Source organism: Phyllostomus hastatus, unplaced genomic scaffold, assembly GCF_019186645.2.
Source record: "Phyllostomus hastatus isolate PE091 unplaced genomic scaffold, TTU_PhHast_1.1 phas_contig_90, whole genome shotgun sequence".
Lineage (NCBI taxonomy): Eukaryota > Metazoa > Chordata > Mammalia > Chiroptera > Phyllostomidae > Phyllostomus > Phyllostomus hastatus.
Window position 1 is genome coordinate 9,882,463 of NW_025333984.1, and position 18,119 is coordinate 9,900,581.

General features: G+C 36.2%; 1 protein-coding gene across 4 annotated transcripts in view; it reads right to left on the bottom strand.

The window, feature by feature from the left end:
• Nucleotides 1–446: 446 nt before the first annotated feature.
• Nucleotides 447–18,119, bottom strand: part of LOC123827723 (X-linked inhibitor of apoptosis) — a 37,407-nt gene continuing 19,734 nt past the window's right edge. For 2 of the 4 annotated variants that reach the window (XM_045852182.1, XM_045852183.1), the window contains exons 3-8: nt 15,631–16,539; nt 14,397–14,496; nt 13,868–13,946; nt 13,000–13,042; nt 9,511–9,711; nt 447–5,085 (exon numbers count right to left, since the gene is read on the bottom strand). In XM_045852182.1, the coding sequence (XP_045708138.1) occupies nt 4,892–5,085; nt 9,511–9,711; nt 13,000–13,042; nt 13,868–13,946; nt 14,397–14,496; nt 15,631–16,507 (1,494 nt within the window). In that variant the 5' untranslated portion in view covers nt 16,508–16,539 and the 3' untranslated portion in view covers nt 447–4,891. The remainder of the gene's footprint in view (nt 5,086–9,510; nt 9,712–12,999; nt 13,043–13,867; nt 13,947–14,396; nt 14,497–15,630; nt 16,540–18,119) is intronic. The other 2 variants (XM_045852185.1, XM_045852184.1) reach the window with 1 other exon arrangement.

An 18,119-nucleotide genomic window follows, 5' to 3' on the forward strand; every position in this document is an offset into this window, starting at 1 on the left:
ATATCTAAACACTCTGCCTTTACAGATCCTTTATTCCCCTCCCCTTTTATGCATCAGATTGCTGGCAGCTTCTGAAAGTCTCTGGGTCACTGCCTCTACAGACTCTCTGCCACCTGCCTCAAAGGGGCAGTGGCTTTTAGGTCCCCTGCTTGTTCAAACTGTTATGGTGACTATACTGTCTTGAGACAACCAAGCCAATCTTTGTGGGGAGGGGAGCGTTAACTATGGTTCATATTTTTTATGCATTTTAAAAATCAACTTTCATGCACTTGCAGAATTCTATAAATTATCATGAAAATGGATGTCTTCTTAAAAACAATGATGATTTGATGTGTACCTTAATACCTGGCTGAATGGCATAGGGTGTATTAAGGAAGTTACATTTGAGTATTTTTAGGAGGGCTATTTTTTTCTGGAACAGTACAACATATTACCAAGTAATAAGATAACATTTTAAAGAATAGTACTTTATTGAATACGTCTTATTCACAGAAAAATAAGTTTTAATCTATGACTGCCAGATTATGCAGTGGAAAGTAATTTTCATTTTCCATACTGATGGAAAGATTTCTACTAAGTGAAAAAAAAAGCCATAAAATTGTATTCACAAATATAATACTCTATCTCAAAACATTTCACACGATTATTCACAACACTAATACAATGACATATCAATCAACCATTCATTCTCTCAGGTTAGATAAAGTAGAATAGCAATGAAAAAACGCAAAATTTTCTAACAAAAATTGCATAAAAGCCTTTGTTACATCAAATCAAAAAGGCAAATCTGTAACTAAGCACAGACAAAATGACAATATATACTTATACAGTAATTTTAAATGTTACATTAGTGATACATATTAAGAACACAGTAAATGCAAAAAAAATCTATACACATTCTGCAGACTTTAGACTTCAAAATAGAATCTTACCACCAAACATTAATGTAGTATTACAATTTGAAGATATATGTATTTAAGATTGTCCTACTGTATTAGCTATAAAGTGTCATTTAATACGTAGTGAAAGTTATGGTATAAAAGAAAGAATAGTTGAAAAATACACTTTTCAGACCTCCGAGGAGAACTAGCTTCAAGTTTTTCACCTTCAAACTAAGTCCCAGTCCGGGATGCCACTAATTAGCTATATACAGCTTTGAACAACTCACTTCCCTTTTGAGCCTCAGTTTACCTCATCTGTAAAATGGGAGGGGATGAATTAGATGCTCTCTAAGGTCACTTCTAGCTTTGACACCCCATAATTCTATTATGCTGCCAGTGAAATTCACATTGTGCTAAGTATATGACTCAAACGGAAACTGGTTATGAAGGTGGGAATAAGCCAATCGTTTCTATTAGGAAAGCTCAACTAAATTTGAAAATTTTTCCAAGTTTAAAAAAAATTAAATATCTTTAAGGACTTATTTAACCTATCTATTTATTGTAGTTTACATGTTAACTATGAGGAACACCAAAAAAGATGAGTAAGAGTCACTGAAAGAGTTATTTAAATTTTAGCCCACATTTCCAGAGTCAAGGCAAACCGGAAGGGTAACAGAGTATTAGGAAGGGGACTAGTATTTATAGCAGGTATTTTACATACCTGATCTTGAACTCTCACAAATGTAAGATAGGCATTAATCTCATTTCACAGATGAAGAAATGGCTATCTCTTTTTTAAAAAGCAGACTTCACTAAAAATAACTACACCTGTCCAATATTCCCTCCCATTTTCTTGTTTCTTTAATGGAAATGATACACAACCAATCCCATTTCTCCCACCTTTTAACTCCCTCCTTCCATATTCAACATCTGAGTAACCAGGAAATAAAACAATGATTTGGATCTAAAGGGTACAATACATGCAAATAATGCTGTGGTGGTAGTCTCCCATTCAGAGAGTTCAAAATACCAATCCTATCCACTAAAATGAAAAGAAGAAAAACTATCAAAACTTAAATATCAGAACAACAAAAACACAGAAGATCATAATACACAGGGCCACATCACATTATATACACTTACTACACCCAACCTACCTCCTCTTAGACCCCAACCAAAGGAAAAAAAAAAAGCAATACCACACACACACATAAAAACAAATCTAGCAAAAAAGGTGATATAAAGCCATTAATTAATAAACTGGAATTTGTAAACACTAACCCCATTTCTTAAAAATTAAAATAAAGCTTTTGATAACACACCAAATTGTTATGAATAAAGATAACTATTTATTACAAATAACTTGACTCTTCGAGTGACTAAATGTAGTAAAATAGGTGGTGACTTTGAAATCTTTATACAAAAAAGGAATATCTACATGTAGATATTGAAAACTACTCTGAGGAGAGGCAGATTTGGATCTGCTTATATTCTTGACCTTGCAAGTGATCATTTCTTGCATGTTAGATAGGGAGAATCCAGTGGTTTTTAAAGTGGGAACACAAACATTGGTTAAGTCTTAAAAATTTGGTTAAAAGTTGGAGTACTGAGTGATTTAAGAACCTGAAGCAACAGCATTTCTAAACAATTCTTAAAATAAACTTGTTAGTCACATCAGCTTCATGCATTAAATTTCACAAGTCATGGGGAGAAAAAAAGGTCTTGCTTAATTCTAAACACGTAAGTTTTAAAAGAAGAGTTTTAATGAACTGAGGCTCCCAGAACAGGAAAGGCCTTATGTTAAAACAATTGAGTCCTTAGCCAACAACTACATTGAACTAACTACCTGACTTGGAGCTGACATGTCCTGGAAAACACATTTTTAAAAACTTTAAATAACACTTTTCTCCCCCTGTAATTTCAACTTAAAGCTTAAACTACACATGCAAATTTTAACTTAATAAATATATAATAGTAAAACAAAACAGGGGTTATTTTAAAAATTCTCATTTAAATTTGCAATGCTTTAAATGAATACCACTTAAAGTAATAATAAGCAGAGGTTAGGAGAACATGACAATACTCTTTCTCAGAAAAATACAATAATTATAATTTTTAAGTCTTAATCTCATACTTTTCTCTGCAGTAAAATGCTTCACTCATCTCTACAACAACAGGTCGTTGTGAAAATCTTGTAATTAAAGCCTGGGTGGGCCCTGGCTAGCATGGCTCAGTGGACTGAGCGCCAGCCTGTGAACAAAAAGGTCGCCAGTTAAATTCCCAATCAGGGCACATGCCTGGGTTGTGGGCCAGGTCCCCTGTTGGGGGCGCATGAGAGATAACCACACATTGACGGTTCTCTCCTTCTTTCTCCCTCCCTTCCCCTCTCTCTAAAAAAAAAAAAAAAATAGTAAATCTAATCATTTAAAAAAAGCCTGGGTGGGTATTCTGTGAAGGATTTTTAAACTTTTGGGTTTTTTTTTCTCTATATTGATTCTTATTCAAGTTTTATTTTGTCTTTAATAGTTAAACAAATGTTCTTCTTTCCTTGTCAATAGCTTATAATTTCCAAGAGGTTTTTAAGGATCTTGAGAGAACATTTACTTCAGAGTTATCTACTACTATTACTAGTCAAGAAAACAAAAAATGTTAAGTAGAGAAAAGACATGACATTTTGTCTTATATACATCTTAATCATCCTAACAGCAATAACTCACACGAAACTTTACAAGATTATGAGAATCTCAACATGGAAAGCTTTCACTACAACTACAAGCAGTGTACAAACATGCTTCTACTTTTACCTACATAAGCTGACAGATGTTTAAAATACTGGGTTAACAAACATCTTTTAGTAAAGTGACTTAGGCAGGCTTAAACTAGCAAGGATTAAGGATGAATCCTTACTAATTAATTGGAAGATCTGAGACATATTTTATATTTCATTTTACAAAATCAGGAATATTTATTTTGAAACAAGAGAAGAAGACATGGTCTACCTGTCAGAAAACTACCACTCAGAAATATTTTTCATCCACAAAGCAGGACAAACAAAGACATTTAAATTTCACATTGGTACCAAAAAAGGTTAACTGTCCTGCCTTCTTGGATTAGAAAAACTAAAGCTGAGCATTAAGTAGTTTTGCAGGCATTTGAACATGCCTAAGCCTTTAAATCAGTAAAATACTTTCTAAAAATTCTGATTACAAAAGTAACACATACTTACAAAAATTCAAACAGAACAAAATGAAAAAAGTACAAAGTGAAAGGCCCCTGTAAAGCCCCTATGGGACCCACCCCCCACCCCATCAAGAGAAACCACATTTAACAGTTTGGTACCTATCTTTTCTAATGTGTTGTTCTATACATACAATAAAATGCACACAACTTTCATTTGGCTCATTCGATACATGTAGGCTAGATGGCATTCTATCATTAATACCCTTTTAACAATGGCAAAATCATTGTGTAAAATCATCCACCAAAGTATGTATGTATAATTTTAAAAGAAAATAGACAAAATCTAGAGCATAGAGACTAACATAACATATAAAAATAATGTCTATCTTTCCACCAGGGTGGAACAGTTCACTCCTTTTTCATATAAAACAAAGTATGTGATTGGAGAGATTAACCCCAATCTCCACATTTACAAAGAATACTCCACCTGCTAGGCCTATCTGAAAAGAATGGAAAATTTAGTTGATTAATTCACTTACACTTAGAAGCTAAGTCAGTGTATCACAAATACACATTGTGATCAGTTACAATATGATGCTTCTTAGTCTAGGGTTTCAATTAATAGTAGGAAAAAAAAGGATAGATAATATAGTGAATATTCTGAAAATCCAGAAATTCAAATTTTAGATTGCCAACTATAACACTGCAGTTTACAATTTTTCTTCTTGGGAGCAAATGCTAATGAATTCAATGCTGATTACTTAAATTTGGTTCACATCACACATTCAATGAGAGTAATAAGAACATAATACGTCTACTGTAGAGTTAGATTAAGACATAAAAATTTTTTGCTTGAAAGTAATGACTGTGTAGCACATGGGACATTTATCAACTGCTTCAGCACATTGTTTACAAGTGACCAGATGTCCACAAGGAATGAACACTACAGCAATATTTCTATCCATACAGATTTTGCACAGCTTCTCCTCTTGCAGGAGCCTTAGCTGCTCTTCAGTACTAATCTCTGTACAAAGAGAAAAGAAATTAGTTAATTGTACACTTTCTTAGTTGTTTAAATTCACTGAAACAATTTGAACCCCTACTACGTGTCAGACACTAAATAAGTATTGGGAGACAGAATGACTCACACATGCCATCTGCTCTTAAGAGGCTTGAATGCTGGTAGGAGACAAGGAGGTGAGCTGAGTCAATGAAGATAAGCACAAAATACATAGTGGTAAGTGCTCTAATAATGATATATACCAAGTGCTCTGGGGCAAGATGAGAGAACAAGTTCTTCTGTTCAAACTAGTTGAGGAAAGCTTCATGGTTTGGTGGCTGCTAGGTGGGGGGAGCAGGGAAGTGGAGGAATGACATTTAAACTGGCCAGCAATCTGCCAGGCAGACAAACAAGGGTTAGGTAAAAGAAGTGCTGCACAAAAAACGGTATGGTTCATTCCAGGAATGGAGGGGTTGGAGGGACACTTCTGAAGTGGGACAAGTAGCATTTGGCAACTGACTGGATGTGAGGGATGAGAAAGAAACAAGAAATATAGTTGATTTCAATATTTCTAGGGTGGCTGACAAGGGGATGGTAATGCCAATAGGAAATATAAAAGGAGGTACACGTCTGGGCTTTTCAAGACATTTTTGAGGCGTTTGCAGGGCATCTATATAAACATGTCCAGCAGGCAACTGGAGAGTCGAGTCTTGAGGTCAGGGGTCAGCATTACAGATAGAGATTTGGGTGTCTTCAGCATATGAATGGTAGTGAAGTACTTGCTTATTAATTCAGCCTTTCCCAAACTAGGTTTTTTGAAAGGTTATCAAATATGCCACAAAAACCATGTTTTGTAGTCTTATATAACTGTAATGACAAAATCAACAGTAGCAGCTGTTAACAGTAATATAACACTTACTACCATGTGCCAGGCACTATTCCAAATGCATTACGTACTTGGACAATCTTTGTAATCATTGTATACCAGTGATTTCTAAATCTGGCCTCACATGAGAATTACTTGGGGCATTTGTAACGATAGATTCCTAGGCCCTATTCCCAAATCTAGAATATTTGGGGTTGAGCCCACTGGCATTTGGAAACCACTGCTTTCAAGTTCAGGGCTGTATAATGTAGTATATGTCCCTTCTTAGAAATTTGTAACATATTTCCTTATTTAATAATAGAGCTCCTTTTTTCATGGCATGCCTTTTAAACTCCTGGGGAACACTATCATGAGAAGAGGTTTGGGAAATAATGGTTTAATTTTATTCAACCAGTACTTACTGAACACCTGAATAGGTTCTGGGCACTAGAGATACAACAATTACATATATAGACCTCAACCCCTAAATCATTCACAGACAAGTAAGTGACACAAGTAGCCAGGAAATTATAGTACAGGGTGATGATAAAGGTAGTTAGAATGTGTTAGGAAGAACACGAGAAGGGTGTAAGTATGTGCATGGATGTACACATAAAGGGAAAGCCTCCTAGAGGAATAAATTAGGGAGAGGGAGAAGGGTGTTCTAGGTAGAGGAAACAGCATAAGTAGGCTCCAAGGGGAGAGACAGAACAGGGCCTACATGTCCACAGGTAAGACCCAGGAACAGAATTTGAAGGGGAAACAGCACGAAATGAGGCTACAGAACAGGTTAGGAGGAGCCTCATCCTGAAGTATTCGGCAACCCATGTAAAGGAGTTTGAACTTGATTCTCAGGGCCCTAGGAGCCAGCGAAGGGGTTTAACCTAGAGAGAGATATGTTCAGATTTGTGCCTCAGAAAGGTTTCCCTAACTAGGGGTGTAAGAAAGGACTGTTTCCCCCCGCCTCCCCCCATATTTATTTTTTTAACATTCAATTAATTTATTTATTTTTAGAGAGGGAAAGCAGGGAGAAAGAGAGAGAAACATCAATGTGGGGTTGCTGGGGGCCATGGCCTGCAACCCAGGCATGTGCCCTGACTGGGAATCGAACCTGCAATGCCTGGTTCGCAGCCCGCGCTCAATCCACTGAGCTACGCCAGCCAGGGCTAGAAAGGACTGTTTATCTCCTGTTTCTTAAAAGGCAACCTTCTGGGCATACTGAAAACTATAGGCCCAAACCTGGAACTTACCAGAGACAAGAACATAAAGCACCTAGGCTCAAGAAGCTTGTGTCTAATGGGCAGGAAAAAAAAAAAAGGAAAGCAGTTCAAAAATAATGTTACAAGTGCTCTAAGAGTACTGAGTAGAGAAGTGAAAGCTCTGAACTCTGCTGTGGGTCCTGGGGAAAATGTCAAAGACATGACCTCTGTGCTTGAAGGATGGGTTAGTTCACAAGATGGATTTAGGGAATGGAGGGGAGGGCAGTGGGGAATGAAATCGGGTATACAGACAGGGAAAAGGCATTTGGGACAAAGGAAACAACTTAAGTAAAGGGACAGCATTATAAACTGACTTACATCATATAAAAGCGAGAATGAAACATATTCTTGCTACTGTCAAACCAGCGATAAGCAGCCTGAGTTCAACCAGAAGAATATGAAAGAGCAGAGCCACGTGGTTAAGAAAAAGCACCGAGATGATGAGCTTACTGTTGTCACTCGGGAAGCAAAGGGGCTGGAGATCAGGCAGCAGCAGCAGCACAAAAAGGCAAATGAGGAGGAACCCGAGTAGCTTGGTGGCTTCATATCCAACCCTCTTGCCCTTTACCTACGTGCCTGGAACCAGTCCCACCATGATCAAGTTTCCTCCTGTAATGCTCCAAGGTTCCAACACTGATGGCATTGCCTTTGCCTTAAGTCTATACTGGGTCTCTTTTGCTCTTTCTTCCCCCCAGATAGCTTCTGTTCCCATGAACCATTCCTGGGGGGGTGAAGGGATTACCCTTCCCGAGTGTGTTTTAGTCCTGTGGGGTTTATCCCAAAGTATTAAAAGTAGCTTTGTAGCTTAAAAACGGGAGGAAAACAATAAAGTAATTTATACATTACTTTTGGATGTGATGTTGCAGTGAGTAGAAAATAACAATGGGCCAGATACCTAGAGTAGTCGGTTTTAGAGAGACAGACAGCAGAATGCTGTGTGCCCGGGGCTGGCAGGAAGGGGAATGGGGAGCTGCTGTTTAATGGGTACAGACTTTCAGTTCTGTAGATGAAAAGGGTTCTGGATGCTGGGTGCACAACAGTGAATGCACTTAATAGTACTGAACTGTAAACTTAAAAACGGTTCAGATGATCAATTTTGTTATGTGTATTGTACCATAATTTTTTTAATTAAAAAAATTAACATTGGACCAGAACTCCAGAAACCTGAATTTCACTCCCAACTATCTGAGTGATCTTGGGCAACAGCACATCTGCACTTCCGTTTCCTCACTGAAATAATGCAAGTTATATAATCTTTAAGGTTTCTCTTGGTTCTGATTGTTTGAGAGATTCCTTACACAGACCACAATGGAATGAAATGTCATGCCTACCAAATGCTGATATCAACTCTACTTTTTCTACCTTATTTCAGCATTGTGTGGAGCCCTTTACTTGAGATGGTGATGCTCTGGGCATAGATCCCCTCTCCCCCAGATTAATAGTTTACCTCTGCTAATACTTTGCTCTAGCTTTAAGTGTTCATTTTGTTTAAGTGTGATCATACTATGTTATGGACTAAATGTCTATCTCCCCAAAACTCATATTTTGAAGCCTTAATACCCAATGTGACAGTACTTGGAGACAGGGCCTTTGGGAGCTAATTAGGTTTAGATGAGGTCATGAGGGTGAGGCTCCAGGATGGGATCTATGTCCTTACAATACATAAATAAATAAACAGATAAACAAACAAACAAATAAAAGGAAGAGAAACCAGAGTGCTCTCTTTCAGCCATGTAAGGACACAGGGAAGGCAGCCATCTGCAAGCCTGGAAGGAGTTCTCATCAGGGACCGTATCTGCCTGCATCTAGATCTTGAACTTCCCAGCCTCCAGATTCATGAGAAATAAATGTCTGCTGTTTAATCCACCCTGTCTATAGCGTTCTCTTTTATCAGTCCAAGCAGACTAACACACAATACTAAAGTTTTTTTAAAAAGTCCTTGTTAGATATGTATTGAAGTGTTCAAGGTAAATGATATATAGGAAGTCTAGGATTTACTGTGAAATACTACAGCAAATAAAAACACACACACACACACACACACACAAACAAACAAACAAAAAAAACCATTGGGGGAAGACATGAAACAAGATTTCAAAAGTGCTAAGAATTGCTGAAGCTGGTTGATGGGTACATCAGGGTTCATTATATTATTCTTTCCACTTTTTAGGATGTTTGACATTTTCCATAATAAAATCTTACACAATGTTTATTCTAAGTGGGATGTAAGAGGAGGAAAATTAATGGGTCACGAAGTCCTTAAGATACTATCCATAATGAAGTACTGTTAGGTGTCTCTTGCTTTTTAAAACCAGCCAGGCATACCTTTCTGCAAGGAAGTCTGACTTGATTCATCTTGTGTGTTGTCTTTCTGTGCACTCACTAGATCTGCAACCAAAACCTCGAGTGATGTATAGTTGCTCCCAGATGTCTGAATTTTTTCCTCCATTATTTTCTTAATATCCCTGAAATTGAACCCCATTCGTATAGCTTCATGTACCATAGGATTCTGGAGGATGGTATCATCTAAAATGAAAATCGGTGAGGAAGAACACAGTTGAAACAATCATTTTCATTAATACAACTCAACACAAACTTTAGTAAAAAAATTTAAGCAGCAAGAAAAACCCCCCCAACAAACCAAGGCTGCTCTGAACAAAAGATTTTGAAATATTTAGGCACTGAAGGATCACTTTCAGAATTTTACAATTGAAAATGGAGTGTTTTGCAGCACTATGAATTGAGATTAGATGCTTTAACGACTTCATGAAATAGTGCAAAATAAAGTAAAACAGGTAAGTGTTAAATGCTTAAAAAATCTGAACATTTTTCAAATCACATGTTCTCATTAACAACCAACCTAAGGTACTTAAAGAGCAGATGTCTTCTTTACCAAGTCCCTAGCAATTATTTTGAAAAATTAATGGGAAATAGGGGGACCTCCTGGTGTGACTTTGAACGTATCAGTTTCCTATTTCTCAGACTTAGTTTCTATAGATAAGGGGGGTGAACCAGCTGAGGCAAGGAAGCAAACCAAAACTCACTTTTATGATGCTCAAAGTAGGATACAGTTATGCAAAAAAAAATGCTAAAAAGGAGAATCATACCCACTCACTCATCAATTCCACTCTTGGGTATTAAAAATGATGCACATATCTACCAAAGACATACATAAGTATATTCACAGCAGCATTATTTATAACAGCTCCAAACTGGAAATTAAAACATCATCAGGTGAATGGCTTAGTAAATTATGCTATATTCAAACACTACACAGCAAGAAAGAAGAATGAACTACTACCATAGACAACATGATGAGTCTCATAGAGAGTAAAATGTCATCGTAATGATGAACTAGAGACAAACACTACATATTGTATGACTACATATATAAGATGTTCAAATCTAATCTATGGCAACAAAAGTAAGAATATAACTTGGGGGTAGATACTGATCAGGACATGCAGGGATTTGATTGTAAGAAACAGTATGGTAACAAAAGATATTTTCTAAGTAGGGAAGTAACTTAAGAGTTGTGTTTGATAGAAATTCAGTCAGGAGGTTAGAGTGCAAATAAAAGACCAGTTAAGAGACTGCTACAATAGCCTGGATGAGAAAGGGGAGGAACCAAGGCAGAACCAGTGGACTTTAGACATTATTAAAAAGGTGGAATTTTATCAGACCTGGTGATTAATTAAATGTAGTGAGACGAAGGAAAACAAAGAGCTTATAATGACTCAAATTATGGGCCAACTTTGTGAATTGTGATACTATTAACTAACACGGGGGCAATAGAGCAGGACTGAATTTGTCTGAGTGGTTTTCAAAAGAGAAGCTGAATTTGAGCTGTTTTTGAGATTTCTAGGTGGAGATGTCCAGAAGTCAGCTTCCCCCAATTTTTTGCGGCTCCTCCTGCCCACCCGATTAGATATTGATGGTTCCCTCATGTGATCTCTCCCTCTTTTTTTTTCCCCAATTTCTCTGGATACTTTCCTTACTACCACAATTTCACTGTCATTTATGAGTTTGAGGTTTTAACATTCACCTACTTGGATATCCTGCAGGTACTTGAAGGTCAACTTGCTGAAAACCAAAATTAAGAACAACAGGATACCCACATGAAAAAGAATTAAATGTGCCGCTACCTCATACTATTTACAAAAATTAACTCAAAATGGATCAAAGACCTGGATATAAGAGCTAAAACCATAAAACTCTTAAAGGAAAACAGGTGACCCTGGATTGGGCAATGGTTTCTTACATATGACTTCAAAGCATAAGCAACAACAACAACAACAACAACAAAACCCAGATAAATTTGACTTTGTCAAAATTAGAAATTTATATGTTTTCAAGAACACCAACAGGAAAGTGAAAAGACAACCTACAAGATGGGAGAAAATATTTGCAAATCATGTACCTGATAAAGGACTTACATATAAAAAAAACTAGAATGTATAAAAAACTCTTACAATTCAATAATAAAAATACAAATAACCCAACCAAAAAATGGGCAAAGGAGATGAACATTTTTCCAAAGACATACAAATGGTCACTAAGCAGGTGAAAGATGTCCTACATCATTAGCCATCTGGGAAACACACACACACACACGATGAGATACTACTGCATACCCACAGGATGGCTGTAATAAAAAGACAAATAATTACAAGTGTTCACAAGGATGTGGAGAAACAAACTGGAACCCTCACACATTGCTGGTGGGAATGTAGTTTACCAAAAGGTTAAACACAAGAGTTACCATATGGCCCAGCAACTCCATCCCTAAAAATATACCCAAGAGAATTAAAAACATATGTCCACACAAAAACTTGTACATAAATGTTCATAGCAGCATCACTATGTCCACCAACTGACAAATGAATAAACAAGATGTATTATCCATACAAAGAAATAGTTTTCCACCATAAAAAAGAAATACTCATATATGACTGCTACAAAATGGATGAACATCAAAGCCGTTATGATTCCATTTAATATGAAATAATCAGAATAGGCCAACTCATACAGACAGAAGTAGATTAGTGGTTGTTTGGGGCTGGGGATGTGGGGGCAGCAATGGGGGGGTGACTGCTAATGGGTTTGGGGTTTCGTGTTGGGGTTACGATAATGTTCTGTAATTAAATAACAGGGATGGTTGCACAACCTTGTGAATATACTAAAAACACCAAAATCTATACTTTATAATAGTGAAAATTTTGCTAAGTAAATTATTATCTCAATTAAAAAAAATCAATCCCAAACCAAGAGTCTTTCTTATTAGTCATAAAAAGAATAGTATGTATTGTAAAGATGATTATCAAGAAATGTTACAGTCTCTTTGTTTCTGGATAATTTCAAAAATACAGGCTGGAATAAATGACTTCTTAAACTTGATTATTTATTTCCATCACAAAAGCCTTATGAAAGTGGCTCTCCTCAAGCATATTTATAAATACATACAGTATTCTCTTGCTATGAGTATAGAACGTGGGGAATCACTAGACATATTCTAAATTAAACTTTCTACTACTTTTGAAACTAAAAAGCCCCAAAAGTGGTGATGGGCAGCTTGTAGCTGCTCCTCCCAAGCCTGGAAAAGCTAACTGTCCAACCTCCATAAGAATGTTCTGTATATATAAATATCCTACTGAAATCTATAGGCACTTCATTACTTCTTAAATTTATAGCAAATCTCACCTCAAATACACCTTGGTGAACCTGAAAGAATATGTTTACCTTTCTACCTTATAAATAACAAGTATAAGGTGGTAATGAAATTAAAAGTGTATTTATTATAATAAGCATATTTACCAATTCTTTTAGTTAGTGATGGTGTTTTCTCATCATTTCTTCCCTAAAATAGAAATATAAATTGTAAGTTAAAATTCTTTTTGGTAGAAGGCAAATTAACTCAATTTGAAAAGTTACAGTAATCACGAATTAAAAATTGGCTTTATTCTAACTCAACATGTGAATATACACAAGGGGTACATACAGTCCAGTGAAGCTAGAAGGAAGTTAAAAGGTCATCTAGCCCAACCCATTCACTTTACAGAGAAGAAGCTGACATCCAGGGAGTTTAAACAACTTGATTGAGGCAATATAGTTGATGGCAGAACTATAATGGTGACTGTGCTCTCCCAGAGTTGTACTTATAAGTAGTTTAAAACTATTTATGAGTACAAAAGTCAAATTCCAGAAGGCTGAGAGATTAAAGTATTTTTGTTCTTCAAGCCTTTTTTTTTTTGCCTACAGTGATATTAAATCAGTTCATCCTAATTCCCTTTCACCAATTTGCTTCAGGTTAAGAATAACAAGCACTTTTCAAGATCTCCCTTTTAAAGCTCACCATACATTATTGATTTAAAATACAACACTGTGCCCTGGCAGGCGTAGCTCAGTGGATTGAGCGCGGGCTGCGAACCAAAGTGTCGCAGGTTCGATTCCCAGTCAGGGTACATGCCTGGGTTGCAGGCCATGACCCCCAGCAACCCCACATTGATGTTTCTCTCTCTTTCTCTCTCTTTCTCTCTCTTTCTCCCTCCCTTCCCTCTCTAAAAAATAAAATAAAATAAAATCTTAAAAAAAAAATTCAACACTGTGAATTTTACTCCAAGAAATCATTGTAAAACAACTTACATGGTATCTGAAAATACATATTCTACAATATTTGACTTACCACAGACTCTTCAAGTAAGTGGGTTAAATGAATATTGTTTACATATTCTTGCCCCTTCTCTTCTAACAGATATTTACACCTAAACAAGAAGGTTAACTTTAGTAGAAAGAAAATTAGCAAAGTATATGATATCATCTCCATCATCTTAATTCCATTAACTTACATTTCAGTATTTCTAAGGAGCCACAAAATGCTCCCTTTGTTATGCTACTTATTGTGGGTTCTCTTGTATTCATTGTAAAAAAAGCCTACTTCCAACAACTAAAGTACACATTCCTAATTTGGTGTTTAGAAATGGAATCCTCTGAATGTCATCAATACAATATACAAGTAATTAATGTTTTTGTCACCAGAGAAGGCTTAGGTGTTTTTTTCCCCCCCTATAAAGTAGGTGATCCTATTTTTATAAACCTGGTGTGAATTTCAAGGCTTGGGAAGGCAAAAATAGTTGAGGTGAAAAGCTATTCAAGTCTTCCCACTGTACCCTGTCCAGCTTGGCTGTTATTGAACGAACATTTAAATACCTTACCCTGGAAACCATCTAGCATGTTCTTCCCAAGGGTCTTCACTAGGCTTCCAATCACTTAGACCTCCTCCACAATGAAAGCACTTGACTCTATCACCTTCACCTAAGAAAACACACAAGTAAAAATACATGTATTTTATACAATTAGAAGCTTACACAAAATACCCCTTTTTTAACACCATGAAATCAAGCATTTCTAAGTTACATAAAAATGTATAGGTTAAAAAAAGACATTCACTCTGGGGGGGCAGTTGGGGGTCATGGGATCTAGCAAAAAAGGAACTCATGGACATGGAACACAGGGAGTGGAAGGGTGGAGGTAGAGGAGGGTATAAGAAAGAATAATGGTGATGGAAAAAGACAAAAATAAACTATTAAAAATACATTCAAACTCACATCTAAGTAATAGATATGATCATTTGAGGAGGAAATACACATTAAATTCACTGATTCAACTTGAGGTATTTTATAGAACAAAAATGAAACTACCCAATTTTTATGTAGAAAATTACAATTGTTACATTCTTTTTTAACATATCTCATTTGGGGCCCAAAGTTTACCTTTTCAAATTATGAAACTTTAATAATAAAGTTTAATGCATAATGAAATTACAAGATAAGTTTCTCTAAGTTTACAGCTACATGACACCAAAACCTGTATGACACTATGTAAGTAAATTATTAAATAATTGATACGGCTCTTCCTGACATGCCCACGGTAGTCCATTTGAAAAGTGCTCATTTGAAGCAAAAAGACATTATATAGGGCAGCTTTCAAATATATAGTCTCTGTACAAAAGGCAGATAGTAATTTTAATATCAGCCAAACTAAACTCTTTGATACTAACTTTTCTTATTTTCTTAAGAGGTATAGAGAAAATGCATTTAATATATGTATTTGAGCACACAGAGTAGGCACTCAATAAATTATAGTTAATGTTACTATCCAACCCATTCTTTTATCAGGGATACCTATCATCTTTTGCATGTTATTCTTCTCCAAAAAACAATTACATGAAGATAAACATGACTCTTAATATAGTACTCCTTTTCATATAAATTCAGTGGTCACATTACGTATTCAACATATGGGTTAACAGAATTAGTGATATAATCATGCCAGTCTACACCTAAATATTTAACAGTTCAGGGGGGGCTAAAGGAATCTATTTACTTTTTAGGAGCCCTGGGACAGTTGGAAAGTTATTTATTAGCCTGATTTTATAATAAGGTTTACCTAAAGCATAAAATCCAGCTCTTGCAAGCTGCTCCTTGTTAACAGAGTACATCCACATCCCAAAAGTAACGATCCGTGCTTCATAATCTGCCATGGCTGGATTTCTTGGAGAATTTGTTGAATTTGGGGAATTCCTATCAGAACTCAGGGTATCAGATTCACTTCGAATATTAACATTCCGGCCCAAAACAAAGAAGCAATTAGGAAAATGTCGCTTGTGTTCTGACCATGCGCGGTCACGAGGTTCCCAATTCTTTAGTTTTCCACCACAACAAAAGCACTGCACTTGATCATCAACACCTGTATAGTAGAGTCCAGCACTAGCTAACTCTCTTGGGGTTAAATGGGCATAATCTGGCCAGTGCTGAAATGACTTTAATCTAGCTTCTTCACTACACATGGCAGGGTACCTTGGGTAGATGGTGTCGGACAGATCTACAACCTGTCCAGTTCTCAAAAGATAGTCTGCGTGAGTCTCAGATGGCCTGTCTAAAACAAAATGGTTTCTGTTCCCCAGATAATTTTCAGCTCTGTACTGACCATTTTGGATACCAGAATTTGTAGACTGTGTAGCATTATTTTCAAAATAAAAGCCCTTGATAAATCTGCAATTTGGGGATACTTTCCTGTGTCTTCCAATTGCTGAGTCTCCATATTGCCATCTATCTACTGCTGCATGACAACTAAAGCATCGCACGGTGTCTCCTTCACCAGTATATACAAAACCAGCTCGTGCTAGCGTTGATGCAGAAACAGGACTACTACTTGGAAAATTAGCAAAAGTTTTTACTCTACTAAGCTCTTCTACAAATTCTTCATCTTTATCGATGTCTGCAGGTACACAAGTTTTAGATCCTTCAAAACAGTTAAGAGTCATCTTCTCTTGAAAATAGGACTTGTCCACCTTTTCTAAAAAGAGAACATTACATTAGGAAATCCAAGATGTGAAACACAGGCAATCACTTTTGATATCAGGAACTAAGAAATTACTCACTGACGACATAAAATTACACAATCTCTAAGAACCATTCTAATTCTAAATACTTGAGTTCAAGTCTTAAAGTTAAAACTAGCAATTTTGTTTTCTCTTTTAGAGGAAATATTTAAGCAAGTAGTATTCATTTTAAGTGCTTATTTTACATAAATATAGAAACTGTGATGCAGAATATATTAAAATTAACCATGTGAAATCATTAATCAGGAAAACCACGAAAGAAGCATAAAATATGCAGATTTTTAAAGCCTACACATAATTGTTATAATGGATCATTATATATTCAAGGCATCAAAGTTCAGTTTCTACAAATTTTTAAAAAGGAATGTTCAGAATGCTAATGAATTAATTTTTAATATTTTACTTTTTTGTTTAATAAAAGATAAGTTATTCACAATACTGGTTCCAATGAGTTCTTTAAGAACATCAAAAGTTTCTGATTTTCATGTGTAAACAAAGAGGCCATTTTTTGGTTGGAATTGGATCATTTTAACTGTATATAATACTGCCCTCTAGATGGTGGCTCAGGAGGAATACTAAATATGTGTAGTTGCTTTTGCTACCAACTTCCCATGGTTAAGGAACTATCTATGCAAATGTTAAGTACTACTGCAGCCTCATTAAATCTGGCAAATTATAGCTGTGTAACATTTAACCCAATTACAAAAAACTCAAAGGAAGTAGTTGGGTCATGAAAAATATGGCCATTTATTTATCCTCCTAACCTGGACACTTTTGACAGCAAAAAGTGATGCTACTAACAATTACCCTGGGACAATAGGTGTAAATCAGGGAGGCAACCCTGATTCTCCAAATCTCACACGTTTCCTAACACTGTATGTACTGGGTACATGCTTGTGAAATGCAAAATAAAAGAATAGTCACAATGACACTGACTCTACTTCATCTGCGCATTAACTGATTTCTTGGGAAGAGTAACGAGCTCTTTTGGCATTATGTTGGCACAATATGTCTCAGAACATCACCCCTCTTAGAACACTGTTCAACACAAGGCTTCTGTCTTACAGGCTGGCAATGGATATCAGTCTTTCTGGGCCTTGTCAATTTACAATGGTATTAATTCATATATACCTAAAGAGCTGAGTTATAGCTGCACACAACAATTTTTGGAAGATAGTCCCCATAACTTTTGATTATCACTTCTCAGATATCTGAAAACATTATGATACTAGTTTCAAGGCCCTTTGTTGAATCAGCATAAACTGAATGACAAGAATCAAGATTCAAAGAAACCAAGGCTGGATGAAAGCCTAATGAGATAAATTAAAAAAAAAAAGATTTTATTTACTTATTTTTAGAGAGAGGGGGAGGAAGGAAAACATTGATATGTGAGAAATATGAATCAGTTGCTGCTTACACACCCCCAACTGGGGACCTGGCCTGCAACCCAGGCATGTGCCCTGACTGGGTATTAAACCAGTGACCTTTCAGTTTGCAGGCCAGTGCTCAGTCCACTGAGCCACATCAGTCAGGA